The sequence below is a fragment of the Mesoplodon bidens genome, assembly GCF_964165515.1.
Source record: "Mesoplodon bidens genome assembly, chromosome: 19".
In the NCBI taxonomy this organism is placed as follows: Eukaryota; Metazoa; Chordata; class Mammalia; order Artiodactyla; family Ziphiidae; genus Mesoplodon; species Mesoplodon bidens.
Genome location: NC_138179.1, coordinates 29,247,900 through 29,275,709, shown reverse-complemented (window position 1 = coordinate 29,275,709; position 27,810 = coordinate 29,247,900). Strand labels below are relative to the sequence as shown.

At 52.6% G+C, this 27,810-nt stretch overlaps 1 protein-coding gene across 1 annotated transcript; it reads right to left on the bottom strand.

Moving 5' to 3' along the window:
• Positions 1-1,308: 1,308 nt before the first annotated feature.
• On the bottom strand, positions 1,309-27,651 carry TOP3A (DNA topoisomerase III alpha). Its single transcript, XM_081218093.1, has 19 exons — positions 27,371-27,651; positions 20,553-20,612; positions 19,566-19,639; positions 18,572-18,647; positions 17,724-17,832; positions 16,159-16,302; positions 15,885-16,055; positions 15,570-15,670; positions 13,877-13,951; positions 12,568-12,650; positions 11,422-11,629; positions 9,686-9,871; positions 9,433-9,562; positions 6,975-7,088; positions 6,714-6,879; positions 5,881-6,024; positions 5,110-5,232; positions 3,559-4,247; positions 1,309-2,546 (listed from the first exon to the last, which is right to left on the bottom strand). Exons 1-19 carry the CDS (start codon positions 27,548-27,550, stop codon positions 2,368-2,370), a joined length of 3,012 nt encoding a protein of 1,003 aa, XP_081074219.1. The 5' UTR covers positions 27,551-27,651; the 3' UTR covers positions 1,309-2,367.
• Positions 27,652-27,810: the final 159 nt, after the last annotated feature.

The following is a 27,810-nucleotide window of genomic DNA, read 5'->3' as shown; positions in this document are numbered from 1 at the left end:
CCAAGTGACCCGAAGCCAGGAGCACGGCGGTGATTGCACCTGCCAGAGTGAACAGACGGCCGGGGCAGGTGGGAAGAGTAGCACAGAAGGGCAAATAGACACTCACTGACCTACAGCTTCACCATCTCCTCCACCCGTTACAAGGCATAGGACCCCAAATCTGCGGTCCTGGAGGGAAAGGTGGCTGATCCACCCTGAGGACAGTGGGTCTTCCACCCAGTGTCCTGAGAGGCCTGAGTGGAAAACCCCCTCACAGCTTCCATCACTGTAACCAGGACGATGGCAACCCTCACCCCCAGAGAGGCCACCAGGCTCAGCGAAGGCACAGCCAAGGGAGCACAGCAAGGGGTGGCCAGCAGGACCCCAGTCCCACCTGGCAGTTCTGGTCCTGATGCGCACAGGAGCACCCTGCGGAGAGACTAAAATCCACAGATGCGTTTAGCATCGTTCAACTCAACAACAACAAAAGCACAAACACTGAAAAATGGGCAAAGGACTTGAAAAGGCATTTCTGCAAAGATGTGGAAGGCCACATGAGCACTCAAAGGATGCTCGACTTCAGTGGTCATTAGGAAGATGCAAGTCAGAACCATGAGACACCACCTCAGGCCCACGAGGATGGCCACAATTAAAAGAAAAAAAAAAGGGTGCTTCCCTGGTGGCGCAGTGGTTAAGAATCTGCCTGCTAACGCAGGGGACACAGGTTCGAGCCCTGGTCTGGGAAGATCCCACATGCCGCGGAGCAACTAAGCCCGTGTGCCACAACTACTGAGCCTGTGCTCTAGAGCCCGCGAGTTACAACTACTGAAACCCGTGCACCTAGAGTCCGTGGTCCTCAACAAGAGAAGCCACCACGATGAGAAGCCCATGCACCGCAACAAAGAGTAGCCCCCGCTCGCCACAGCTAGAAAAAGCCCGCGCACAGCAACAAAGACCCAGCACAGCCAAAAATAAAATAAACAAATTTATAAAAAAAAGGGGGGGGGATAAGTACTAGCAAGGATGTGGAGAAATAGGAACCCTCGTACATTGCTGGTGAGAATGTAAAATGGTGCAGCTGTTGTGGTTCTTCAAAAAATTAAACATAGAATTTCATGACCCAGCAACTCCACTCCTAGGTGTAGATCTGAAACAATATAGAACAGGCGTTCAAATACTTGTACGTGAAGGTTTACAGCCACACTGCTCAAAACAGGGCCCATGCACACAGCGGACTAGTTCAGCCATGTAAAGGCACAAAGCACTGACACGCAACCACAGAGGTGACCCTGGAAGACACACCAGAGAAAAGCAGACACAGGGCCCACGTGCTGCATGGTTCCATTTATATGAAATGTCTGGTACACGTAAAACCACAAAATAGACTGGGCTGCGGGGCCTACCCACACCCACTGTCCGGATGCTCCAGGGGCAATTCCGGGCATCCCACCATCCAGCCAGGGCACAAGGACTGGTCTGAGTGAAGGGTTTGGGGCTGGGAGTCCCAAGACCTGAGGACACTTCATTTCTTCACTAGCAGTGTGACTCTGGCAGCCGGTCCTCCAGCTTGCTGTCTAAACCACGGAACTAAGCCGACCTGCTTCTGCTCGGCTCCCAAGGATCTCAGGAGGTGGGCAAGGCGCACGGCGACCTCTGCAGGGTGTGGAGATGGGAAGCGTCGGAATCTTACACCAGCGGCTCTTCTCTGCCCCAGAGGACAGCAGTACGGCCGGGGGAGGCCACGGAGGCCAGAGGACCCAGGCACTGCCCGGGGTCCTGCAAGTACCCGTCACACCTGCCAACTCTAACCAGACGCTACACCATCACCCGCCAGGGTCAAGGGGTAGAATCCTTTATTGAGGCACACGAGCTGTGGGGTGTCCTGGCCACAGCAGCTTCGAGATAAAGAGGGATAAACCTTCTGTAGACACAACTTCTGAACAGGGAACTCCCTGCCATCCTACCGTTTCTCAGGACGTCTGTGGAGGGAGGCCCCTCAAGGGCCGGGCTGATTCCCGCTAGGGCGCTGACGGCACAGCCCCTGTGGATCGCAGAGCTGACCCAGCCAGCAGTATCAGGCCGTGCTACTACTAAGCAGAAAAAGCCCTGACGAAAGTCTGCGCAGTCTGAGAAGCCCTCCATGGCTTCTCAGCTGTGGCCATGGCCGTTCCTGAGCCCCAGGCACAGGGCCACTGTCCACCAGGCGTGGCCTTCTTGAGAGAGCGGTCCGGACCCGGACTCCTTAGAACACAGGCCACACTCTAAGAGCAGCCACTTTCCTCAAAGCCGCCCTGGCAGCGCAGGGCCACCTGGCCCTGGAGAAACAGCTCGTTTCCCGAGACAAAAGCAGCAGGTGGAGGCAGTGGCCCCCTTGGCCCTACCCTGCCCTCATCTGTTCTGAGGACAGAAGGGACGGGTGTGTCCAGGCTGGTGGCAAAGGCTGCACTTCCGGGGTTTCTTGGCCATGGACCCTGCGTCCGAGGAACCAGCCCGGGCCCTTTTGTTTCTGGCCTCCGGCCCCTGGCTTCCTCCTCTGGCTCCTGCCCAGTGGGGGCCTCCAAAGGTCCCTGCAGAGAGAGCGAGGGGAGGAATGAGTGTGGACGGCAGAGCCCCAGCCCTGGTGAGGGGGCCTGTGTCACCTCACACGCAGAAGCAGGGACCAAGCACGCAGCCCCCTGAGCACGTGCAAAGCCTGAGCTCTGGACCCTTCCAGTCCTTCAAGAACTGGCCGCCCCATTACCCAGGACAAATGACCAGGCGGCCAGAGATCAGACACCACCTCCGCCCACCGGGAGCCCTTGTGCGTCTGCCGTGTGCACCGAAGGACAACGTCCCGCACGGCACTAGCGTCTCCAGCCTCCACCTGCCCCAAGCCTCTGGGTTCTCCGTGTGTGTGCAGACCTGCCGCACGTGTGCTAGAGTCACAGCTTCAGGCTAACAGAGACCCTAGAAAGGTAGGCAGGTGCTCATCTTACGGAGGAAACAGGCTGAGAAGCTGCACCAAATGGTTCAAGGTTACACAGGTGGGCCCCAAGAGAAAGCTCCTGCCAGGCTCCCTTAGACACGTGACCAGGCTTCTGTGTGTCCTGGAGGGGCCAGGTGCTTTCAGGTGCGTCAGCTACCTTGACCCAGCGTCCGGCGGCGGTCCTCCCCACACCCATCCGTGGGGCGCCAACCCAAGCTGTGTAACCCAGGGCAGGAACTAGACATCAGGGCCAGGGCCTCCGTCTTACAGGATGAGGCTCCGATACAGAGCCCGCCAGGTTTACAAAGGCGGGAGGAGCGCAGGGCTACAGGAGCAGGCGGACCCACGAGCCAGGCCTGGGCTGTGTCGCCGTGTGACCCCGACAGGTCCCGCCACCCGTCTGGGCCTCGCCCTCCTCTCCTGTGAGTCGCGATCACAACCGCCACCCGATAAAAGTGAGAGAAGACACACAGACACAACGGCGCGGCGCTGGGCACACAGCAAGCTGTCCGTGACCTTGCAGGTGTGACTGAGTGGGGAGGGGGAGCAAGGCAACCCGTGCCCCCACCCCACCGGCCCTGCCCCCCTCAGGCAGGCCCCACGTGCCCCCTCACCTGGGGCCACGTTCTCGTCCACCCACTGGAAGAAGCCACACTGCTGCTCCCGGGGCTTGGCACATGTGTGGAACTGGCGCCCCTTGTTGGGCCCGTCCTTCTGCACAGTGCGTGTGACAGCGGGCTGGCTGCACAGGCAGCACGTGCCACCGCCACCATCGCCAGGGTTTCCGGGCCTGCCCAGGGGCTTCCCTGAGCCCGGCGGGCGTCCCAGTGAGCCGCCTGGGGGTCTGGGCACCTCGGAAGGAGGCCCCCCTGCTTCCGGGTGGCCGCTGTCGGCCCAGAGGAAGAAGCTGCAGCCGCCGCCGCTGCACCTGTAGAACTGGCGGCCCTGGTTGGGCCCCTCCTTCCGGACGGTGAGCAGCAGGGCCTCCCGGCCACAGTTGCAGGTCACGGAATTGCCTTCGCCCTCGGCGGCAGGCAGGGGCAGGGTCCTGGCCAGAGCCTCCGAGGGCCTGGTGGCAGGAGGCTGGGGGTGGCCGTGCTGGCTGCTGCCCATTCTGTCCAGTGACTGCCTGGCCTGCAGGTGGCCGGAGGGCTGGCTGACTGGCTGGTCAGCTCGGGCGGGCCCCCGTGAAAACCTGAGGTCCAAGATCTCCCTCAGGGTCTCGTCACATCCGCCAACGCAGCCGACAAATTCCAGTGGCATGGTTGGGGGAAGGCTGCCTCGCTTAAACTTGAACTTCAACCTAGTAAGGCAGAAGATGAGAAAACACGTTAACTACTGGGTGCCAGAGTCTTCTTGGTCCACACAGGGCTGTGCCCACCCCACCTAGGAAAGCCACGCAAGGCACAGCCAGCCCGGCCCCTGAGGTCGCACAAGCACGCAAAGCAGGAGGGAGGTGAGCCCTAAGACCTGTCACCCACCCAAACCCAGGAGCCTCTGGAAGGTGCACCTCCCCGTGCCCCGGTTCAGCGTGGCCCAGGGCCTCTCAGCGTGAGGGCACGCTACTTGGTAGCGGCACGAGGACGCACGCGGGCTTGGCTCTCTTTCTCCTGTGTGCATGCGTCAGGGTTTTCCAGAAGCTCCGAAACACACAGTAAACTCAGCAGACTGACTGCAGATGGAGAGCTGAGAACCCTACCATCTCCTATTAAGCCAGACCGTTAAACTGGCAAAAATGGAAAACAATGATCTTCCTCTCGTTTTTTTTGCTTTGAAAATAAGTACATTTTATCCTAAAAACATGTTCACTTATGTTACTATGCAATGCATGTTACAAACACGTTAATAAACATTTTAAACGATGCCTCCTCCACTTTAATTGAAAATGTCGTAGAATCTTTATAAACATTAACTCACACCGGAAGCTCTCTGGGTTCCTCCGCAATTTCTGAGAGTGTAAGGGGTCCCATGACCAAAAGTCTGAGGACCAGCCCTAGGCACGGGCCTGGGGCTTTCTGGAGGAGACCGCCCCCCTCAGCGTCCCCGTCAGCCCACAGTGGGAGAGGCGGGGAGAGGCCGGGCTCCTCCAGGAGGTGCCAAGGAACGCGGGCCCCCAGGGATGCCACCCTGTGCCCATCCTGCAGGTGCCTCGGCCCCCAGCTCACCTGTAAACGGGGTGTGGCTGACACACCGGACACACGCTCCCGTCCCTGCTGGCCTCCAGCACACTGTCCGGGAACCACACGGCCGAGCGACATTCCGGGAACCCCGTGCAGCTGAGGTAGAACCTGGGGAGTGAGGGCCGGGGTCACGCAAGAGATGCCGGAGACAGCTCCAGCTGATGACGTGGGACACTCGTGGTCCTGGAAGACACGGTGGTCACTGACACTGCGTGACGGGAAAACCAGCCTGCGTTTATGTCCCTGACATCCCCACAGTCACACCGCTGTCGCCTCTTTCTGCTTAAAAACAACCAAGCCGCTGCCAGCGCCCAGACCACGGCAGGGCCCCGCCGGCCCCTGGGTGCTCCCTGAGTCCGCCTAGGCCTCCGGCAGCCTGGACACCTGCCCAGGCTGCGCATGCTGCAGAGAATCCGATCCTCACCCTCCCCACAGCTTTGTGAGAAGGAAAACGGGCTCAGTGGGTCAGCAACCAGTGGGGTCTGCATCGCTGTGCACACACAGGGTGAGCACCATCCATCCCCAGGGGACAAGCCCTGCCCTCACCAGCCACCCCCCCCCGCCCATTCCCACAGGGCCTCACACCCCCAAGGCCACCATTTCAGCCCCGACGCCCTGTCCAGGGGCTGGTGAAGCAGGTCTGCATCTAAATAGCAACGTGGGAACAAAAGGATAGGCCCTGCACAGCGTCCGGTGCTGGGCTGCAGGGGTGGGGTGGGGCGGGGCGGGGAGGGGAAGGCACAGCTGGGCACTGACCCGCCGTTCTTCCTGGTCTTCAGGACCATGTCCTTGCCGCACTGTGGGCACTTCCTGACGGGCTCTGGAACAGCTGGGAAGATGGCTTCTTGCTGGGCCAGCTCCGCCCCTGCCCCGAAGTACTGGGCCAAGGCCTCGTCCAACCTGAAGAACCAGCAGAGTATTGAACCAGCAGAGTATTTACCGCGTTCTTGCGTGCTCACCGCATGCATGACCCGGGGAGCCGGCCAGTCAGCCACAGGCCTGACGCGGAGCACCAGGCACAGGGTGCCGTGCTGGCCAAGCGGCCGGCTCCTCTGACCCGCGGCTCCCGGGAGGGATCCAGCCGCAGGCAGACGCTTCCACCTCGCCACTGGCCCCACAGCAAGCAAACAAGACGGCCCGGCCACGCACACACCCCTGAATGTGGGTCCGGAGTCAAGTTTAAACTAGTGCATGCTTTTCAAACTTGGTACGGGGTTAGGAAACGTGTTACTTCTAACAGAATACACACACACTACTTATTACAGCCACCTCCCAGTGCCCTAGAGAACAGTGGGGTGCACACCAGCACCCGGTGAACCCACCCACGTGGCTGTGCTGCCTGCTAACTCAGGACAGGATGGAAAGGGCGTTTCCAAAGCCAACAGCCCAGAGAAACTGGACCAGGTCTTTCTGGTTACGGTCTCCAGACTGGCAAGGCTCTGCGGCAGGAACCAGCCAAACCCGGGAGGAAAGCCTGGAGGGGCCGCGGCCACCGGCGAGGGTGAGCTGCTCGGCGGGAACAGCGGCATCTGGGGCGTGCCGTCACCGGGGCTGAGCGGGCTTGCACGGGACAGCAGGCCCGTACTCACCTCTGGGCTTTGGCCATGGCTTCGATGAAGACCTGCTTGTACTTCTGCACCTGCTGCTGCAGGACCACGAGTTTGTCCTTCTTCCCCTCGCAGATGAGCTTCAGGTCAGCCTCCAGCTCGGCCCGCAGGTCAGGCTTGGACATCTCGTAGCCCATGGAGTCATAGCCTGTGAACAAGGGCAGCATCATGCGGCTTGGACACACCCGCGGGGCTTCAGTGACACCCCACCCTCTGCCCAACCTCGAGCCCCCGGCTCCTCACCTTCCACAAGCCCCATGCCCAGGTGCCCGGGGAGAAAGCGCTTGTCTGGCGTGAGCCCGACGTACATCCGGGCCTTGATGGTCTCAATATGCTCCGCGTGCGTCGCGTCGGTACCTGCAGACCATGCTTGTCACTCAGGCTAAGCTACACCCCACCCCCACGCAGCCCCCCTCCTCTGCCTGGACTTCCTGTTGCAGGTGGCACACCTCCACTCAGAGCCGGCCACGCGGAAACCACAACAGCAACCTCCTCTCCCTCACGTCCACTCACTCAAGCTGTCAAGTCCAGCTTGGAAATCCCTCTGTAAGCCCCCCTCCCCCCGCCACGTGTCAGAGCCCACATCACTCGTCCACATCATTACAACGTCCCCTGTCTCCTGGCTGCTGGTCTCTTCCTTCACCCAACCCACTCTCTATGCCACAACCAAGGGGATCTTCTGAAATGTAGCTCTGCCACCAATGAAATGCAAATCAAAACCACATAGAAATACCACTTCACTCTCACTGGGACAGGTACAACCCAAAACACAGGTAGTGGCAAATGTTGGTGAAACCCCTGACCCTTGCATGGATTGTAAGATGGTGCAGCCACTGTGGAAAACAGTCTGGAGGATCCTCAAAGTGTTAAACACAGAGTCACCATATGACCCAGCAATTCTGCAACAGGGATGTACCCAAGAGAACTGAAACGTGTCCACACAAGAACCTCTACACAAATATTCACAGCAGCACTATTCACAGTAACCAAAAACTAGAAACAACCCAAATGTCCATAAGCTGATGAATGGATAAACGAAATGTGGTCCATCCACACGACGGAAGAGGTTTGGTGGTGAAAAGGAATGAAGCACTGAGACACACTACCTGGACGAGCCCGCAGAGCAGGCAACGTGGGACGCCAGGTACAGAAGGCCACACACTATGTCGTTCATTGATAAGAAATGTCTAGGACAGGCACATCCGCTGCGGCAGAAAGATGAGGGTGGGGGCTGCAGGGGAGGGGGACAGCTAACGGGCATGGGGCTTCTGAGGTGATGAAAATGCTCTGAAATGGACCGTGGCCACGGCTGCACAATTCCATGAATCTACTGAACATGGGACTGTACCTCTGAGCTCAGTGGAACGGGGACGGTGCGTGAATTCGGTGTGTGAATGTCTCAATAAAGCTGTTACCACTGTTTCAATGTAGGTCTGTGAGCTCCCTTCTTAGAAATCTCAGGCGGCTCTCTGCTGACCTCAGGCACATCCGAGCCCCTGAGCCCGGTGTCCAGGCCCCGCAGAGTCGGGCTTAAATCATCTTTCCGGCCTTGCCTTCCAGAACCTCCCCCTGCAGCACGTGCCTGCTGGTCCCCGCGTCCTTCCTCAGGCCCTGCCTTCATTCAGTACGAGTTCTCACCACGAGGTTCTGAGGTCCCTGCAGAACCCCTCCCGATGCATCTAATGTTTTGGTTGGGTTTATTTCTCCTGCTGGATGAGCCCTTGAAGGGAAGGACCAGGCCTCATTACTGTGTCCCCAGGGTCTAGGCCAAGGTCAGCTCTTGTGGGCCAAAGTTTTTATAAACAAATTATGGTGGGTGAACTACCTCTACTTGTACCTAAACCCACAAGCTTTCTGGGTAGAACAGTGATGGCCAGTGGGCTCCAGGTAGGGGCACAAAACTCACTCTGCAGTGAGGCGGCTGTGCCTGGGGGCTGCCCCTCCACATGCTCCCCCCTGCCCTATGGTGCTGGCCCTTCTGGACTTAGCTGCCAGAGGTAATCCTTGAGATTGCAGAGCAGTGGTGAAAACTGAGGGGGGAAGCAGATCAGTCACAAGGGACCCATCTGCAAAGCTTGGGCCACAGGACTTATTGGGAAAAACAATTCTGGCCCAGTTTTTTTTTTTTTAAATCCAACTTCTGATTCTTAAACAATTATGGGAAATGCTTTAACAGAAGCTAAGCAAACGGCCACCCATGGCAAAGGGCGGGTGGCAGACTCACACTCTGAAGGGCCCAGCACTTGCCAAGCAGGTGAGCGAAGCCAAGCGTGAGCGACAGAGAACAGCCACCACTCAAGGCTGCCAGACCTCCCGATGCTTCCGAAGAGTGTTTACGTGAATCCTGGCAGTTTTAAATGTTAGTGCCTTGTTAAGAATACAACAAAAACAACAAACTCCTGTGTTGGCCAAAAATACCAGTCAGCGTGTCCCAGGTGAGACTCCCGAGTGATGGGAAACACCTGTGTCCCTATGTGGATGGCGCAGGGCGCTGACTGTAGTTATCTGGACCCAGGTGTTCACAGCTCACACACTTTGTGACCTGAGGCAAGCTCTTAACTGCTCTTAGGCTTCCCTTTAGCTACAAAGTGGGGAGGAGAACACAGCCCCCTCGTTAGACCTGTGGTGATGATCAGAGAATTGGGCCCCGCAGCCATGAGAGGGCAAGAGCCGCTGGTTACCATGACGACAAGCTACTTACCGATGCCGTGTTTCTCCATGAGGGCAATAAGGTCGGCCTCAGTGAGCAGCTGGGGTGGACTGGTCTCCCCGTCCACCATCTCCACGGTGCTGGGCTGAAAGCAGGAGCCTCGACTGTAGACAGGGAGGGTCTACAGAGGGCAGCAGATGTGGTGGTCAGACCCCTGCCCCGCGCCCAGGCACAAACCGCGCTCTGTTCTGTCACATGGTGTGGGGGCTGGGAACACGACGGTCTCCCCTCCCCACTGTGTCACCTTGTCACTCCAGCGATCGTAGGGGTAAACGTCCAGATAGTTTCGGGCCAGGATCATGAGGCCGTGGGCCACGAAGCGCTCCTGTGCGATGTCAATCTCCACGGTGGTTTCCTGGCCCTGGGCATCCTGGGAGCAGCAGGCCAGGAAGTGGCGGACTATGAGCTCGTACAGTCGCTGCTCGTCCCCCTGTGGGGAGAGGAGGAGCCTTAGTCCCTCTAGACGCTGCCGGCAGTTCAGTCTGGCTGGTGCTACCTTCCAGCCCAAAGCTCCACACACAACAGAGCGCAGCTCCTGCAGCCCCATGCCCACGTGCAGTGTAGGCAAATCCCTCGCTGCTTGTGGGTTTAGGCCGATAAACTTCATAAGTGGAGTCCCTTTGCCATCAAGACTGGAAAGCAACTCCTCTGATGTAAACCCAGTAAGAGCAGAAACCAAAGCGAAAGCAACCAGTTTCCAAGAGGCCCAGTGTATGTAGGACACACAGACTAAAGATGTGCCGGCAGCCTCAGACCTATGAGCACGGGGCTGATGGTGATCCTCCACCCTTTCGGTAACCAAGGACATAGTGAAGCCCCCTCTATCAGAAGCCTGTAAGACGTTCATACTCATATCCAAAAATTCTCCTTCTAAGAATGTCTTCAAAGGAAATGTGACATCCACGTAAATATCTATTGTACAAATGTTAACTGCAGTAGGTTATCCTTTAAAAACAGATCTAGCAAAATACAGTACCTCTATGCAATCATTATATATCATACGTTAAAATATTTTAGCCTAGGGGCTTCCCTGGTGGCGCAGTGGTTTAGAGTCCACCTGCTGATGCAGGGGATGTGGGTTTGTGCCCCGGTCCGGGAGGATCCCACGTGCCGCGGAGCGGCTGGGCCCATGGGTCATGTCCGCTGAGCCTGCGTGTCCAGAGCCTGTGCTCCGCGACGGGAAAGGCCACAACAGTGAGAGGCCAGTGTACCGCAAAAAAAAAAAAAAAAAAAAAAAAAATTTAGCCTATGGGGAAATGCTCGCAATATAAAATGGAAAATATTAGTTTACAAAGCTATTTAAGGTTATAATTTAAATGTAAGAATTATATACACACAGAGGAAAAAAACGTGGTTCTCAGGAAGTAGTGAGATTACAGGCAATTTTTTACTTCCTTATAATCTTTTTTATTTTGTGAACTGTCTAAAATAAACATGTATGGCTTTCAGAATCAGAAAGAACGTGTGTTATTAAAGGAAGAACAAAACAATAAGCCTGCAGCCACCAAACAGGCCTAAGCAGCCGTGGCCCCTGGAGCGTGTGCCTGGCTGAGAGCACGGCTGGCCCGTGTTACAGGCTCTAGGCGCTGGGTGAGAAAGCCCCCAGCCCGGAGTGCGGCCGGAGGGTGGCGGTGAAGTTTCGGGAAGGTGACGGAAACCGGCCCAGTCTTGGGAGAAGGGCGGCGGCCGAGCACGGGCTCAGGGAAGAGGCCACCTGGTTTGTGGTCAGGGTCAGGGCAGCAGCAGAGGGAGGGGACAGAGTGCGGGGGGGCGCTGGATGGAGCAGAGCCCCCATGGGGGTCTCTCGGGAAGCCAGGCACAGACTGTGAGAGGAGGATGTTGACACGACCTCTCTGCTGAGATGGAAATTTCGAAACCACTTAGCTCCTAAAGGCAGAGCCTGCAGACTGGATTCAAAGCCCAGCCCTGACCCCTGACCTCCTTGCGGGTTCTGGCAGCAGCACAGCCAGGGAAACCAACCTGCAGGCTGTCCGTGTACTTGGTGGGGTGGATGGGAGGGTGAGCTTGGTCAGACTTGTTCCCGTTGCGTGGAGTGGGGCCGCCCCGCTCTAGAATGCTCCGAGCGAAGGGCCCCCAGCATGGATCCAGGGTCTGCTCCTCCACCAGAGCTGTCAGGTCTAAGTCTTTGGGGAAAATGTTTGTTTCAGTTCGGGGATAGCTGATGTACCTAAACAAAGCCAAACAAACACAACAAGAAATTGCTAAATTGGTCTATAAACGACTAAATTAGCTTGAGAACACGGGTGACACCTGCAACAGCCTGTCTGATCCAGGCAACTACGTTACCCACGCTGGGGAAAGCCCTGAGATGTGACCCCCTCCCGTGGGTAAGGAGAAACAGGCGCCCTGTTGGGTCACTCCCGGCAGTCGGGGACAGATGCAAGGGCACACCTGCTCCAGCCCAGCCCTCCTGCCCCCGGGGGGCTTGGGGCACTTCCCCACCTCCCCAGCACGGGTGGACAGAACGACCCCAGGACAAGCCCTGCGGTCCTGACCCGAGCGGCCCAAACTCTGTGGCTTGTCTTAAAGAAGAGAAAGAACGATGCTGCCCCTGAACTACAAGGTGGACCCTGTGTGTAGTTTTAAACATTCCATTAGCCACTTAAACATTACGGGGACAATTTACATCCTTTTCTCACACAAGCCTTCGAAACGCATTATGTTTACACTCTCAGCACATCCCAGTTTGGACAACCCAAATTTCACGTGCTCGACAGCCACTTATGGCGAGTGGCTGCCACACGGGTCAGCGTGGACCACACTGTCCCTGGATGGCGCTGGGTGCTCACGACCCCCAAGGCAGGGTGGTTTACAGCAGGCACACAAGTCCTAAAGGTGCTACCCGGCCCTGCCGGGGCCCCAGCGCCCCGCCTGCTGAGAGGTCGAGAGTGGGATCTGAGTTTACTCTGTGGAGTGTTATTTTAGGATTTAAGTGACTTTGAAATGCCTTTTCCATCAGAAAAGAGAAGTCAATGTCAAAATTCCTCTACTTGAGAGCCAGGTGATATCTAGACAGTCTGGTTTCCTCATAAGCTCTATTTCTAAAATATTTCACCCTGATAAAGATGCATCAAATTCTCTTCCCCAATGTGGACTAATATTTACCCGTGAGTGTAGAGCTTTTCCGCAATCCTCATGGTTTCTTTAGCATTTATCCTCAACTTTCGAGAAGCCAGCTTCTCAAGCTCCTGTAAGATGTGTGCACAGGCACAGTGCATGGGTCACAGGCCCCAACCCGCCCACACGCCTCCTCTTCAGAACTTCCTGGCGTCCCTCCAGCTGCCCTCACACATCTGTGTGAAAGGCTGTGCTGCGGAAAGGTTTCTGGGCCTGCTGGGCAGAGCCAGGCCCCAGCCCAGGGGTTCCCAGACTCCAATGTGCAGAAGCCAGAATCACCTGGAATGCGAGCAGATTCCTGGGCCCAAGCACTAGGGATTCTGAGAGAGGAGGGCCAGCACAGAGGCTGGAAATCTGTGCTTTTAACAAGCATCTAAAGTATTGATTCTAATGCCAGCAGTCTGAGACCCGCACTTTGGGGACACCATCTGAACCCCGGGGACATCCCCTGGGTGATGAACGCCATTCTTCCAAGCCTCGCGGGGGATCACCAGCTGCCCCTTCCCCTTGGTGACCCTCCAACAATGCTGCTGGCTACATGTCAAAGCGTATTAACCAGTGAGGGATGAAACACTTACGCCTACTGTACACAATCAATCCGTAACCCCCTCCCATCATCCCTCACCACGCGTGTGCACACGCACACACACGCAGATACACACACACACACACACCCCGCGATAAAGGATGCCCTGCCCCCCAGTCCCTGCATGTTCTGCATGTTCAGCCTTCAGAGGCAACCCTGACAGTAATTACACCCTGAATTTTCCTACAGAGTGCTGACTGGGAAGGGACACCCTAATGTGGTTTATTCAGACTTGTGTCCCGTTGGATGGTTCTTCTTGGGATCAAAAAAATCTCAGAAGCCCTGTTCTAGGGTAGGCTAATAAAGTAGATATTTAAAATGATGTTTACATACATTATGCAAAAACGTTAAAGAAAATGCTTGGGTGCAAAACACTAGCTATTCCAGTAATGCTGTAAAAAATAAGGACACCGAAAAAAGAGGAAGACACCAAAATTACATCAGCAATTACCTAAAGATGGAGAGGTGATGGGTGATTTCTCTTCCTTCGTTTCCAAAACCCCACACAGAGCAGTTATATTGTGTTTATTAGCTGATGTAAGAGGTCAGGCAGGCCTGCGCTCTGGGGCTTCTGCTTCTCCTAAGAGCGTTCCAGTGCAGCACTGGGAAGAGGTGCTTCCTGCCACTGGGCCCCACCCTCCGCAGCAGAAGCCCCGCCCCAGCCGCAGAAGTCAGAGCCTCTCAGGGCTGGCACAGACCCCAAGAACATACCACAGTGTCCAAAGCTTGAGGCCTCCACTTGCTTTTTGCCTTGGACCTGACCTCCACCACGGTCGCCCTGGGATCCTAGAAAGCCAGGAAAAGCAGAGGCCACTTAAACCTGCTGGAGCATCCTCCCAGCTTTCCTTGGCCACCCCCGGCACTGCCCATAGCGGCCCTGCTCCCCCTCCTCAAGACGTCAGCTTGCAGCCCACAGTGTGCTGGACACCAGCGCCTGCTTCTCACTCAAAGTAAGGCTCTGAGGGGCAAGTTCACAAGCCCCAAGGCGCCCTCTCCAGAGCCTCGGCATCTCCTTAGTTTCCTGTCTACGCATGCACAATGTTACTGTTTTGTTTTGTTATTTTAAATTCACGACAATACAGAGCTGGAAATAGGAGAAGTTACATAATACAAACTGGAGAACTCTAATCTTAAGACCAACCTAACATTTTTAAGGGAATGCAAAAGGATAAAGAACTCAACTTAAGTGATTTGTTCATGAGGATGTTTACAAATCAAAATCCAAATTTCTCTCTGCAAATAGACTGGGGACCAGGTGCTCTTGGACAAGGAGCTCCAAGCATCCCACCTGCCATGTTTCCCTGCACCACATCCTGGTAAAGCAGAAAACGGGCAAGTCTTTTTATTCAACAGATAAATGTGCAGACTGTGTAACCTTGAGGGCCGAAGGGGAGAGCAGTGGACAGGTGAGGCGACCCGGAGGCAGCGCCGTCTGCAGGAGCTGTCCGAGCTCGGGCCCCACTAGCTCGAGTGTGTCTGCACAGTTACTCAACTTTCTCCAGCTTCCCCACCTGTCACATGGGTTGGCATTACCACCCCCAGAGGCACCACCAGGACCGAATAAATAACACATAACATACAGCACGTCTGACTTGTAGCAGGTGCGCAAGTTATTACTCCCCAATACCAAGTCAGTAATAAACTTGCCGGGGGCCAGAGCCAAGAAGCATCCCTGACTCACTGAACCTAGAGGCCTCTGAGCTTTATTCAGGTACTACCGTGTGCAGCCCCTGGGTTAAAACCGGCCATCACGTGCTGAGCGACGGGAAGCAGCACCGCAGAGCGGACGTCTGCGGGTGGACCAGACGCTGACTGGCCTGAGGCCTGAGCAGGTCTCGATCCTCCCGTGGCCATCAATGCTGACCACTCCCGCCTTCACTCAGCAGTCACCCCGGGATGCCTTTCTCGAGCCCCAGCCCTAGAGCAGTCCCTCCCTGCCCCTGGCCCTTCTCCGTTCCTTTACCCTACTTTCCTGTCCTGTCGTTATCACTGTACGACATTCACCAGTTCACTCATTTGTGCCTTTCACGTCTCTGCATTTCAGCATCTGACCAGTGGAAGGAGCTGGGCCAGACGCCATCTAAGCTCCATCCAGCTCTAGGATTCTCGGGTTTGGACTGGTCCAGCTGGTCCTTATCAATCTCTGGTGTCAGTGTACTGCTTCACGAGGGATCTTAACTATGTGTTTCTTAGCATTTCCGGTTTCACCTAAAAGTTCTACAGGTCTTTCCCTCCACATTTCTAGTGCTATTTTCATGGGGTTCTAGTCTTACTGGCACCCAGAAAGTTATGTCCTGGATGCAAACTGAAAGCTACAGTCTGGTGGGAAATGGGGCAGAGAGGGAGAGGCTTGGGAAATCACAGGATGGTTTTCCTAGATCATCACCTTCAGAGCCCTTCTCACCTCCATGCACAGCTGATAGAGGACAAGACAAGCCGTGTGGTTGAAGAGCCGATGCCTTTTCCAGCTGAACTCCACTGCGCCATCCCTGTGGTCGTGAGTCACTGTGGGGGGCACACAGGAAGGCCGTTACCCGCAGAGGAAAAGGTCCATCACGGTGAAAGCCAAGAGCCATGAGACAGAGGAGACCACCTCGGACACTTGAGGTGGGTCCTGAACACAGTGACGAGAGGGTCAAGGGCAGAGAGACGCAAACCACACCCTTAGTGCCCAGGATGCCCCACGTGCCCTCAGCTTCTGCACCCTGAGCGGCCTCACCTTTGATTTTGTGGAAGGTTTCTGGCACAAACGCCTGAATGGCTTTGAACCTCTCCACCACGAACCCCAGGGTGGGGAACTGGCAGCTGCCATAACTGATCAGCTGCTCAGCCAACACCTCAGGAAAGATCTTCTGCAGCCGCAGGGTCTGGAACCTGGTGAAGGCAGCCCCTGAGGAGAGAGGACGGAGAGGCCGTGCAATGCAAGGTCACAGCCAGCGGCGCCGTCTGAGCCCGAGCCCCGCCCCGCCCCCAACCCGGGCCCCGCCCCTCACCTATCCGCAGGTCCAGCTCCTGCCTCACGTCCACTGCGTCGCTCACTCTGCGGTCGGGCTCCATCAGGTTTTCACAGGCCGCCTGGACAGCACGGGCGGTGATCTCGGAGAAACGGGCTCGCAGCACCTGCAGGCTGGGCTTCACTGCGGAACAGACAAGGGCACCGGGGCAGGTCCCCCGTGAATGGAGGGTAAACCAGTTCATGAAGCTGTGAGGCAGCCAGTTTGACTGGTTCAGTTAAATCAGAGACATGTTGTCTAAGAGGGAAGCCTCACTGTAACCAGGCTGAGAGGTGTCAGAAACAGAAGCAAGTGCATCTCAGCCATTAGCTAAACCCTCTCCATGAGCCTTTCAAGGTGTCAATCTCGTGCTCTCCTGGGCCTTTAGGGAAAAGGGAGATGTTAATTAAAAGGTCCTGGGGGAAGTTCATGCCCTGTTATGGATATAACACAGGTCATGCACACTGTCCCTGAGAGTGAATACTGAATATATATATATATATATGTATATGTATATATATATATATATATATATATATATATATACATATATATATACACACACACACACATATATATATATATATTTTTTTAGCGGTACGCGGGCCTCTCACTGCTGTGGTCTCTCCCGTTGCAGAGCACAGGCTCCGGACGCGCAGGCTCAGCGGCCACGGCTCACGGGCCCAGCTGCTCTGCGGCATGTGGGATCCTCCCGGACTGGGGCACGAACCCATGTCGCCTGCATTGGCAGGCAGACTCTCAACCACTGCGCCAACAGGGAAGCCCAATACTGGATATATTTAATCCTAGGAGTTGGGATAGTTTGAAACACAAGAGCATTTAGGGAGAAGAGCAGCCCCCCACTCTCTGAAGCCCGAGAATGGCCTGTATGTCACTTCCTCTAAGTTACTTGAAATCATTAAGCTCACTTCAACAGTTATTAGTGTTTAGGCATCGTACAAGGAATATAGACAATTAAAAAACAAAACCAGAAAGGACATTCTAGAACTATTCTTTGTACTTTACATATGGTGTATACATTCTTTGTAATATTTAATTTTTTAATTAATTAATTAATTTTGGCTCTGTTGGGTCTGTTGCTGCGCACGGCTTTCTCTAGTTCTGGCAAGCAGGGGCTACTCTTCATTGTGGTGCACAAGCTTCTCGTTACGGTGGCTTCTCTTGCTGTGGAGCACAGGCTCTAGGCACGTGGGCTTCAGTAGTTGCGGCACACGGGCTCAGTAGTTGTGGCTCGCGGGTTCTAGAGCGCAGGCTCAGTAGTTGTGGCGCACGGGCTTAGTTGCTCCACGGCATGTGGCATCTTCCCGGACCAGGGCTCGAACCCGTCTCCCCTGCGTTGGCAGGCGGATCCTTAACTACTGTACCACCAGGGAAGCCCGTGAATATTTAATTTTTAAAAACAGAATATCAAGTCTCTGCTCTCAAGGATCTGGCAATCAACTTGGACCAAACACACAACAAGCCCTGGGCTGCAGCCGGTGAGCCTGGCAGAGGGACTCAGGACAGAGTGCCGCCCGTGCCGTGGCCCCAGAGCAGACACTCACCAGCCTTGCACACGTGGATGATCTCAAACCCGATGTTTTCACCTTCTCTGTCACAGTCGGTCCAGATCACCAGGACCTGGCACTGCCGAGCCTCTTGCTCCAGAGTTTTCTGAAGTGCCCAGTGGGGAAAGAGTGGTGAGAGCATGATCTGCAGAGCATCACACAACAGCTCTGCACCGGATCTGCCCCAGCATTAATGAGGTTCTTGGAGAACGCCAGCTTGGTGAGGAGACACGGAGAAAACTGTCCCCGCCGTGCATGGTAAGGATGGCAAGGTCACTAGTACCGGCCCCCATCTTAGACCCACCTGCCCACCCATGAGCTTCTAGAAGACAGGGGTTTATTACGACGACACCATCTTGACGAGCCCTGAAACTCGGCTCTAACACACCTACAGCTCTAGGGGTTCTGATCATGTCCTCAATTAAAAAAAAAAAAAAATCAACCCGTAATTGAGCTTCATCCCAAAAAAGCGCTGCTAGTCAGCAGTGAACCAAGGACAGGTGCCCTGACTGCCTGAGAAACCAACCTCAGCGTCAGATGGCCACCTGCAGATCGTAGTCTCTTCCCTCCAACAGGGGGGCGGGAGGGGAGCTGACACTGATGACGTAACCACACTTACTCCCAGGGTTTAGTCAAGCAGCCGCTCTTCATAAAAAGGCTCACTCAGTCCCTCAGCCAGTTAGCTGAAATGGCCTCATTCATATAACGGGTGGGAATAATTTTTTTAAATCGTGGTACTTAGTTTAGTGGAAAACCTATCCTTCAATTCTAGTACAGTCAAAATACAGAAACCACTCGGTTTCATTAGGTGGTGGTTGTTCAATATGTCTTCCAAAAGATCCTACCTTGATGTCTAAAAAATTCTCTGGGCAGTACTTTTCAATTTCTGCTTCAAAGAGGACAAGAGGATTGCAGCTCTGCCTGGAAAAGAAATGAAAACACACAAAATCCTAGCTCAGCACACGATGGGAGAAGATTGCCCCAGTGCCCTCATGGGTACATCCCCACCAGACAGAGTCCCCTGTGAAATGCCAGAGGATTACAAGCAATGCACTCCCCGTGACGATTAACAGGAGTCGCTAAGAAGAAATTCTGGAGCTCTTTCGTACGTATCTGCAATAGGGTAACTGCAATCCAATGCCTGCATGAAAAGGGTCTGGGTAGAGAGTTCCCGGGCGGTCCAGTGGTTAGCACTCGGTGCTTTCACTGCGGCGCCTGGATTCAATCCTTGGCTGGTCAGGGAACTAAGATCCCCCAAGCCGTGCAGCACAGCCAAAAAAAAAAAAAAAAGGTCTGGGTGTTTTGGGGGAACGCACCTGAAAGTGGCTGTTTATGCTAAGCATATGGTAAAAATTCACAGCGAACCAGTTAATCCTAGGTCACTGCTATGGTATCTATGGTTTGTGTTCCCTGCAAATTCACATGCTGGAATCCCAACACCAATGTGATGGTGTCAGAAGGTGGGGCCTTTGGCCAGTGATTAGGTCGTTGAGTGTGGGCCTTCATGAAGGGGACTCGTGGTCTTATAAGAGACCCCGGCCAGCTCCCTAGACCCTCCGCTATGTGAGGACACAGTGAGAGGTCAGCAGGCCACAGCCTGGAAAAGGCCCTCGAGGGACCATGCGGGCACTCCGACCTCCTTCCTCCATAACTGGAAGAAACACATTTCTGTCCTTCATAAGCCACCCAGTGTATTTCGTTACAGCAGCCCAATGGATTCAGTCATCTTACTGCTGTAAGTAACAAAGTAACACCGACATGCCTCACACTTCCTGTGATATTCTACTACTTACTGTCATAATCAGAAAGCTCCCCCCGCCCCCCAGGAATCGTACTGACCACTTGCGAAACTGCATCTGGAAATCATGAGCCAGCAAGTGTCCTGAGACTGAAGTCATTATCATGGTGACATTCTGAATGATAACAAAATTCAAGTTAGTCTTTTAGCAATTAAATTTTGCCAAATCATTCAAATAGAAGAGGGGACCTTCTATCAAAGGGAAGAAAAATGGTCATCAGGGGGTGGGGGGAAGGGAGGATGAACAGGCAGAGCACAGAGGATTTTTAGGGCAGTGAAAATACTCTGTATGATATTATAATAATAGGTACACGTCATCCAAACCCACAGAATGCACATGATCGGAATGAACCCCAATGTCAAATATGGGCTTTGGGTGACAATGGTGCCGTGTAGGACCATCAGTTGTAATGAATGCACCATCTGGTGGGGGCTGCTATGATGTGTAGCTGTGCATGTGTCGGGGCAGGGGGTATGAGGGAGATCTCTGTGCCCTCCTCTCAATTCTGCTGTGAAGCTACAACTGCTCTAAAAAGAAGTCTATTAAAACACACACACACACACACACACACACATACACACACACCCCAAAACCAGGCGATTGGGAAGAAACAAACAAACATACCTCTTCAAAGCCAAAACTATAGCGATACAATCACCATTCTAATTCTGGTATCATGATGCCTTTTAAATTTAAACTATTGTATATTAGCTTCTTTTTTGTTATAAAGAGTTAAGATTGGGACCCTATTTTATAAAAAAGAGGCTTCCTTATGAATTATAAAATGCTCACCAGTGATCTTTAGGTCATAACAACAGTTTTTCTTAAAAGACAGTGACATATTCTACAATGGCCAGGCTAATTCTCCTTGATTAAATAATTCTAAAATACAAGCAATTCAGAGAGGGCTTGTCGTAAACAGCTGCTCTTTTTAGCCATAATTAAAAACCCAAGGAATGTACACCAGAATGGCGCATGGGTCTGAAAGCATCCTTCAGCCACAGGATAGAAGTACTACAGCACCTACCTGGCCACGCAGACGATAATCAAATTCATAGATCTTATTGAATCTGGAAAGTCCTTCTCTCTACAAAACAAAACAAAAAGAAAATCTATAAATTACAAAAAAGACAAATGATTCCTCACATAAAGATCAAGCAAATCCCTGATAAGTGGGAATATTAAAAATGCAACAGTACCTCCTATAGATTAAAACAAGGTGAAATCACTAAAGCCATTTGTGAAGTGGCCCCTCCGAACTCAGTTACAAGCATGTACATGCTCAAGTCCACAGAGCTTTTAGGCTGCAAGGTGACCTGAGATCAGCTAACACCACGTAACATCTTTCTAGAGCTGAGAATGGACTTGTCCAAGATCACATGACAATTACTCCAGAGAGAGGATTAGGACACACTGTCTCTTGACGGTTTTGTCCGTTCTCCACACACACCTCTCTACTTCCTGGCCATACAACTGCACCAATAAACTGGTGACCACAGGCAAGTTTTCACCTTTCTGAACCTCAATTTATTCTGAGTAAAGTTGCCTGTAAGGTCCCTCTGGCTCTGAAATCCAGTAACGCTATGAGCCCCAGTCAGGCCTGGGAACCAGCCTACAAAGCTCCTCCTCAGCTGCACTTACGTGTGAACGAAACCCTCTCAGAGAAGATCCCACCTTCTACAAAGGTGTAAAAAGTAGCTATGCATGTGAGTTTCACACCAACGCTGCACAGAAGACAAGACACAGGCCAAGTGGGACTGGGGGAACCTCCAAGTGCCAAGAAGGATCGTGTCGAGAACATCCTCACACAATTTTTCTGTGTCAAACACTGAATGAGGCTCTTTTCGAGGCACAATGGCAAATTTAAAGACGGAATTTATCTTAAGAGCTCACTCATCTAGTGTTGCCAAGAAAGGAAACTCCCCTCTACAAACTCCAGTTGCTAGTTAAGCCCTTTTAGTACCAGAGAAAAGAAATCGTTGCATCACTGGGGTTTTTACCTCTTTTTAAGAAAGCACTGAAGCTTCCCAGACAAGCTTTTCCATGGACCCTGATATGTAACACGGTCCAAGCACTCTGGCTGCAACAAGGCTGAGCTCTGCTAACAGCCTATCCCCAGTCCGGCCCCAGGTGGCTCCCAAGGTGCACGTCCGTGGTCTCCTGGGTCTCCCGGGAACAGTCTGGAAACCACTGTTCTAATCCTCTCCTAGTGGATGACCTGTCTTAACAGCATGTGTGCGACCCGGGGCCAGGGCTCTCCCAGGCAGCCTCCTCCACCAATGGATGGTCCTGAGGAAGTGAAATGTTTTTCCTGGCATTTCAAACTTGCCTCCCCGCAGTTCCCAGCTGAGGACAGTACTCAATTATGTATGATTCCACCACTTAGGTGAGGTGCTCAGGGGAATGGGTTGCTCCCAAATTACAGCAGAGTTTTGGAGCCTAGCGAAAGAAGAAAATCTAGTAGACAGACCAAGAATGTGGCTTCTGTGATCTCTTTCCAGTGCCATCCACACCATTAAAACTAAAGAAAACAAAAAAACAAACTCCCCCAAACCCCAGAGCAGCCCCATCTTCTCTAAGTCCTCTGTAGGGACTGATTACATTGCTGCCACTGAATCTACTGGATTCTTTTTTAAGATTTCTCCTCCTGAATATAAAGCCCTCAAAGATCTATAAGTTACTAACAGTGGTCACTGTGGACAGTGGGGCTGGTTTACTTGATACACATTTGTATCCTCTCAACTATCTGAAGAAGTTACTAGCGTTTGAGCACTACTCTTAAAGAAAAAAGAGAGACATTCTATCTTGTGTCAATATTTTGGTGAATTTCTCTCAAATGTATACATATTCGTATATATGTTTGAAAGTCTTTTCCACAACAGGTGTCTAACTATCATAAGAAAGTACAATTTATTTGCTATCCACTGCCATGACTAGTCCTTGTTACTTCCATTCTTTGCTATTACAAAGCTGCAATGACTATCACTCGATTCTGAGCTCTGCGTGTGGATGTCTTAGCTCCTCCACAGAATTTAAGTCCCTTAAAAGTAGGGATTGCTTCATTCGAGGCAAGCCCTGTGTGAGGGATACATAAATGAGCAGACCCGTCACTGTCTTAGGGAGCGACACACCACGGGAGAGAGGGATGAGCAGCTAGAGAACTCGACCCGTGATGGCGGCCAGCGTCAAGAGTGATGAGAACGCATCCGGAAACAGAGAAGGAAATGGATGGAGAGGACACTGAGGAAAGAGTTCACAAAATAGGTTCATTTAAGTTGTCCTTTATTTTTTCTTTTAAAAGGTAAAGAGTTCATCAGGAAAAAAGAGGGAAAATGTCATTTCAGGAAGAAGGACCAAAACGTGTGAAAGCACGGTGAACTTTCACCTTTTACAACCTGACTGCTTTCACCATTCCCTTCCTCTCCGTTCCCTCTGCTCCCACCCAGTGCTCCTGGGTCCCTAGGGTTCAGGCCTCTTGCCCCCCACATGGAGAACCCCAACAGCTGCCTCCCGGACTCTAGTCTTTCATTCTTCAAGTCCTCTGTGGCCACAATGACTTTATAAAACACAAATATGATCCACTTAAAACCTACACTGCTCATCTCAACTGATGCAGAAAAAGCATTTGATAAAAATTCAACAGGTTTCACCATAAAGCGAAGTGTGGCATTTACAAAAAAACACAGCTAACATCACACTCAATGCTGAAAGACTGAAAGCTTTTCCGCTAAAATCAGGAACAAAACAGAATGTCCGTTTCGCCATTGCTATCCAAGATTACTACAAGTTCTAACCAGAGCACTTGGGCAAGGAAAAGAAACAAAAGACATCCAAGTCGGAAAGGAAGAAGTAGAACTGTCTATTCACAGTCAACATAATCTTATAGATAAAATCCTAAAGAAGCCACAATGAAACTATTAGTGCTAATAAACAAAGTCAGCAAAGTTGCAGGATACAAGATCAACACACAAAAACCAACAGTAATGAACAACCTGAACAGCAAATTAAAACAATTCCATTTATAACAGCATCCAAAAGCACAATGAAAACTGTAACACATTGTTGAAAGAAATTAAAGAAGATATACTCAGCCATAAAAAGAATGAAACCATGCCATTTGCAGCTACACAGATGGACCTACAGATTATCATACTAAGCGAAGTAAGTCAGAAAGAGAAAGACAAATACCATATGATATCATTTATATGTGGAACCTAAAATATGACACAAATGAACTTATCTATGAAACAGAAACAGACTCACAGACACAGAGAACAGACTTGTGGTTGCCAAGGGGGATGGGGATGGGGGAGGGATGGGCTGGGAGTTTGGGGTTAGGAGGTGCAAACTATTATATACAGGATGGATAAACAACAAGGTCTTACTGTATAGCACAGGGAACTATATTCAATATCTTGTGATAAACCATAATGGAAAAGAATATGAAAGAGAATGTACATACATCTATAACTGGGTCACTCTGCTGTACAATATAAATTAACACACATTGTAAATCAACTATACTTCAATAAAATACGTTAAAAAATTAAAGACATAAATAAATGGAAAGACAATCTGTGTTCACAGATTGGAAGACTTAATATTAAGACAGCAAATTCATATGGAACTGCAAGGGGCCCCAAGTAGCCAAAAAATTTTGAAAGAGAAGAACAAAGTAGGAGGACTCACACTGCTCAGTTTCACAACTTACTACCAAGCTACAGGAAATCTAAACAGTGTAGTACTGGCATAAGCAAAGACATACAGAAGAATGGGACAGAACTGACAGTCCAGAAATAAACCCAAATATCTATGGTCAACTGCTTTTTGACAAGGATACCAAGGCCATTCTATGGGAAAAGGACAGACTTTTCAACAAACAGAGCTGAGAAAAACTGGCTATTCATATGTAAAAGGATGAAGCTGGATTTTTACTTTATACCACATAGAAAAATTAACTCAAAATGGATCAATGACCCAAATATAACAGTTTAAACTCTTAGAAGAAAACATAGGGGCAAATCTTCATGACCTGCAGTTTGGCAATGGCTTCTTAGATATGACAGCGAAAGTATAATCAACAAAAGAAGGAAAAACAGATAAACTGGGCTTCATCAACATTAGAAACTTCGGTGCATCTAAGAACACTATCAAGAAAGTGAGAAGACAATCCACAGGATGAGAACATCTGCAAATCATATATCTAACAAGGACCTAGTATCCTGAATATATAAAGAACTCTCACAGCTCACCTATAAAAAGACAATTCAAAAATGGGCAAAAGACATGAACAGACATTTCTCCAAAGGAGACACAATGGCCAACAAGCACATGAAAAGGTGCCCAGCATCATCGGTCATTTGGGAAACGCAAACTGAAACCACAACAAGATATTTCACACCCACCAGGATGGTGATAATTTTTTTTTTTTTTTTTTTTTTGCGGTACGCGGGCCTCTCAGTGTTTTGGCTTCTCCCGTTGTGGAGCACAGGCTCCGGATGTGCAGGCTCAGCGGCCATGGCTCACGGGCCTAGCCACTCCGCAGCATGTGGGATCTTCCCAGACCGGGGCACGAACCCGTTTCCCCTGCATCAGCAGGCGGACTCTCAACCACTGCGCCATCAGGGAAGCCCCAGGATGGTGATAATTAAAAAAAGAAAAGAAAAAGAACAAGTGTTGACAGAATGTGGAGAAACTGGAACACTGATGGTAAGAATGTAAAACGTTTCAGCCACTGTGGAAAATAGTTCGGCATTTCCTCAAAAAGTTAAACATAGTTAACTTATGACCCAGCAATTCCACTCCTAGACATTTACCCCAAAGAACAGGTATTCAAGTAAAAACTTGTACATGAATGTCTATAGCAGCTCTATTCACAAGACCCAAAAGGTGGAACCAGTCCAAATGCTCACCAACTGAAGAAAAGATAAACCAAACGTGATCTATCTATACGATGGGATATTATTTAGCCGTAAAAAGGAATGCAGTACTAACATACTACAACATGAACGGATCTCAAAAATGCTAAGTGAAAGAAGCCTGACACAAAAGGCCACGTATTGTATTAATCTTTTTGTGTGAAATATCCAGAACAGACACAAATCTTTGAGGACACAAAGCAGCTTAGTGACTGCCAATGGCTTGGAGAAGTGGGGAATGAGGAGTGACTACTTCATGGCTACCGGGTTTCCTCCTGGTGTGATAAAACCTGGAACTAAACAGAGGTGACGGATGCACAACATTGGGAACGTACTAAACGCTGCCGAACTGTATACTTCAAAACAGTTGAGGGGCTTCCCTGGTGGCACAGTGGTTGAGAATCTGCCTGCTAATGCAGAGGACACGGGTTCGAGCCCTGGTCTGGGAGGATCCCACATGTCGCGGAGCAACTAGTCCCGTGTGCCACAACTACTGAGCCTGCACGTCTGGAGCCTGTGCTCTGCAACAAGAGAGGCCGCGATAGTGAGAGGCCCGCGCACCACGGTGAAGAGTGGCCCCCGCTTGCCACAACTAGAGAAAGCCCTCGCACAGAAACCAAGACCCAACACAGCAAAGATAAATAAATTAATTAATAAACTCCTACCCCCAACATCTTCAAAAAAAAAAAAGTTGACACTCACGTGTAAAACACGTGGCTCTCTACTCCTCTCACGATGTGCCTTCAACTGCCATGCTTGCCGTGCCCACTGGCTCCTTCCCCTGCCGTGCCCACTCCCAACTCCCAGCTTTTGAACTTGCCAAGCTTTCAAGCCACTGGGTTGTTCTTTGAACATGGCGTTTCCAGTGCCTGGTAAAACTTTCAAGACTGAGCTCAAATGTTCATCCAACAAATATGGATTGAGGGCCTCCTGTATTCCAGACACGTGTTAGGTACCAGGGATACAGCAATGACCCAAATAGCCATAGCCCTTTCCCTCGGAGCTTCGAGTCCACGGAGGGGTGGCAGGGACTGAGATGAGTAATTCAACAGCACATTGTTGAACTGTAACTGGGAGGTGCCTTCCAAGTAGAACAGGGTGAGCTTATCACACGGCGCCCTGACCCAGCTGGGGGAGAGGGATGTGAGGAAAAGTTTCCCTGAAAAAGAGATACTCAAACAGAGCCCGAAGGATACACAAGTTAGCTCTGTGTAGACGGGCCCGTCTCAAGGAACCTGGAGCCCTAGAAATGGGCACAGCCTGGGGCTGGTCACCAGGTGACTCAGCGCCGGAAAAGAGGTGACGCTGTCAGCCAGCACCCGCACAACCTCGGCTCCTGTTCCTACCATCCACCGCGGTAAGCAGAGGCCTGAGGACCCTGCGATGTGAAAGAAAAAAGAGCAGGGAACGTCCACCCATGCTCTGGGAAGTCTCCAGAAAACCGTTTCAGGATCCACTTTTGTAATTGAGAGTGTCCTGACAGCTCTTGAGGCCTCGTGTCACCTCCTTCCCAAACCCTTTCTCACCGTTCCTCTCCTTTGGGCCTTCCGTGTGTCCAGAACACACCTGATCCCCAACTCGCCTGACTCGCGGAATTCGTTAGTTGCGACGGAACAGGGGCTCGGGCGGGTCGCCCTGTCGGATGCACCTAGACTGTAGGGCCGGGCGTGCAGGGGTGGGGGAACCCCGCAGGCTCGAGAGCAAGTCGGGGGAGTGTGGCCTGCGGTTCCGAGTCTCAGGCCCGCTTGGCATCCGCCGCCGTGCAAGGCGGACCCAAGGTCTCCAAGCAAACGAGAAACACGTTAACTCCATTTCTAAACGCCCGTCGGTCGCAAGAGGCGCCCGGAGGCCCCGGCCCAACGGCTGGGACCCCCGGTGGGAGCAGCGGCCGCTCGTCCCCGTCCCGCCCGCCCAGGGGCCTCCTCACCCGCCGCATGCGGCCGCCGGACAGCAGGTCGGCGATGCCCTTGGCCGCGTCGTTCTTCTCGGCCACGCAGAGGATCTTCCGCACGCCTCGCAGGGCCACCTCCATGTCGGCGAGGGTCAGCGCCCGGCTCCCAGGCCGCGGCAGCCAGCGGAGCGCACGGCGGGCGGCAGGGAAGATCATGCCCGGGGCCCTCGCATCTGCGGCGCCAGCCCAGGGACCCGGAGCCTCGCGCTAACCCGCAGTCCCTCGCGCAGCCCGCTTCCGCCCGCCTTCCCGCCGCTTCCGTCGGCGCGAGGGGCACAGCCCCGCGAACTACAACTCCCAGGCTGCCCGGCGCGGCCACCTCACTTCCCTCCCTTCCCGCTCCGCCCTCGGGAGACGCCGCTCTCCGGATCGGAAGTTGACGCGAACGCTTCCGGGTCTCGCGGCATGATGTCTCG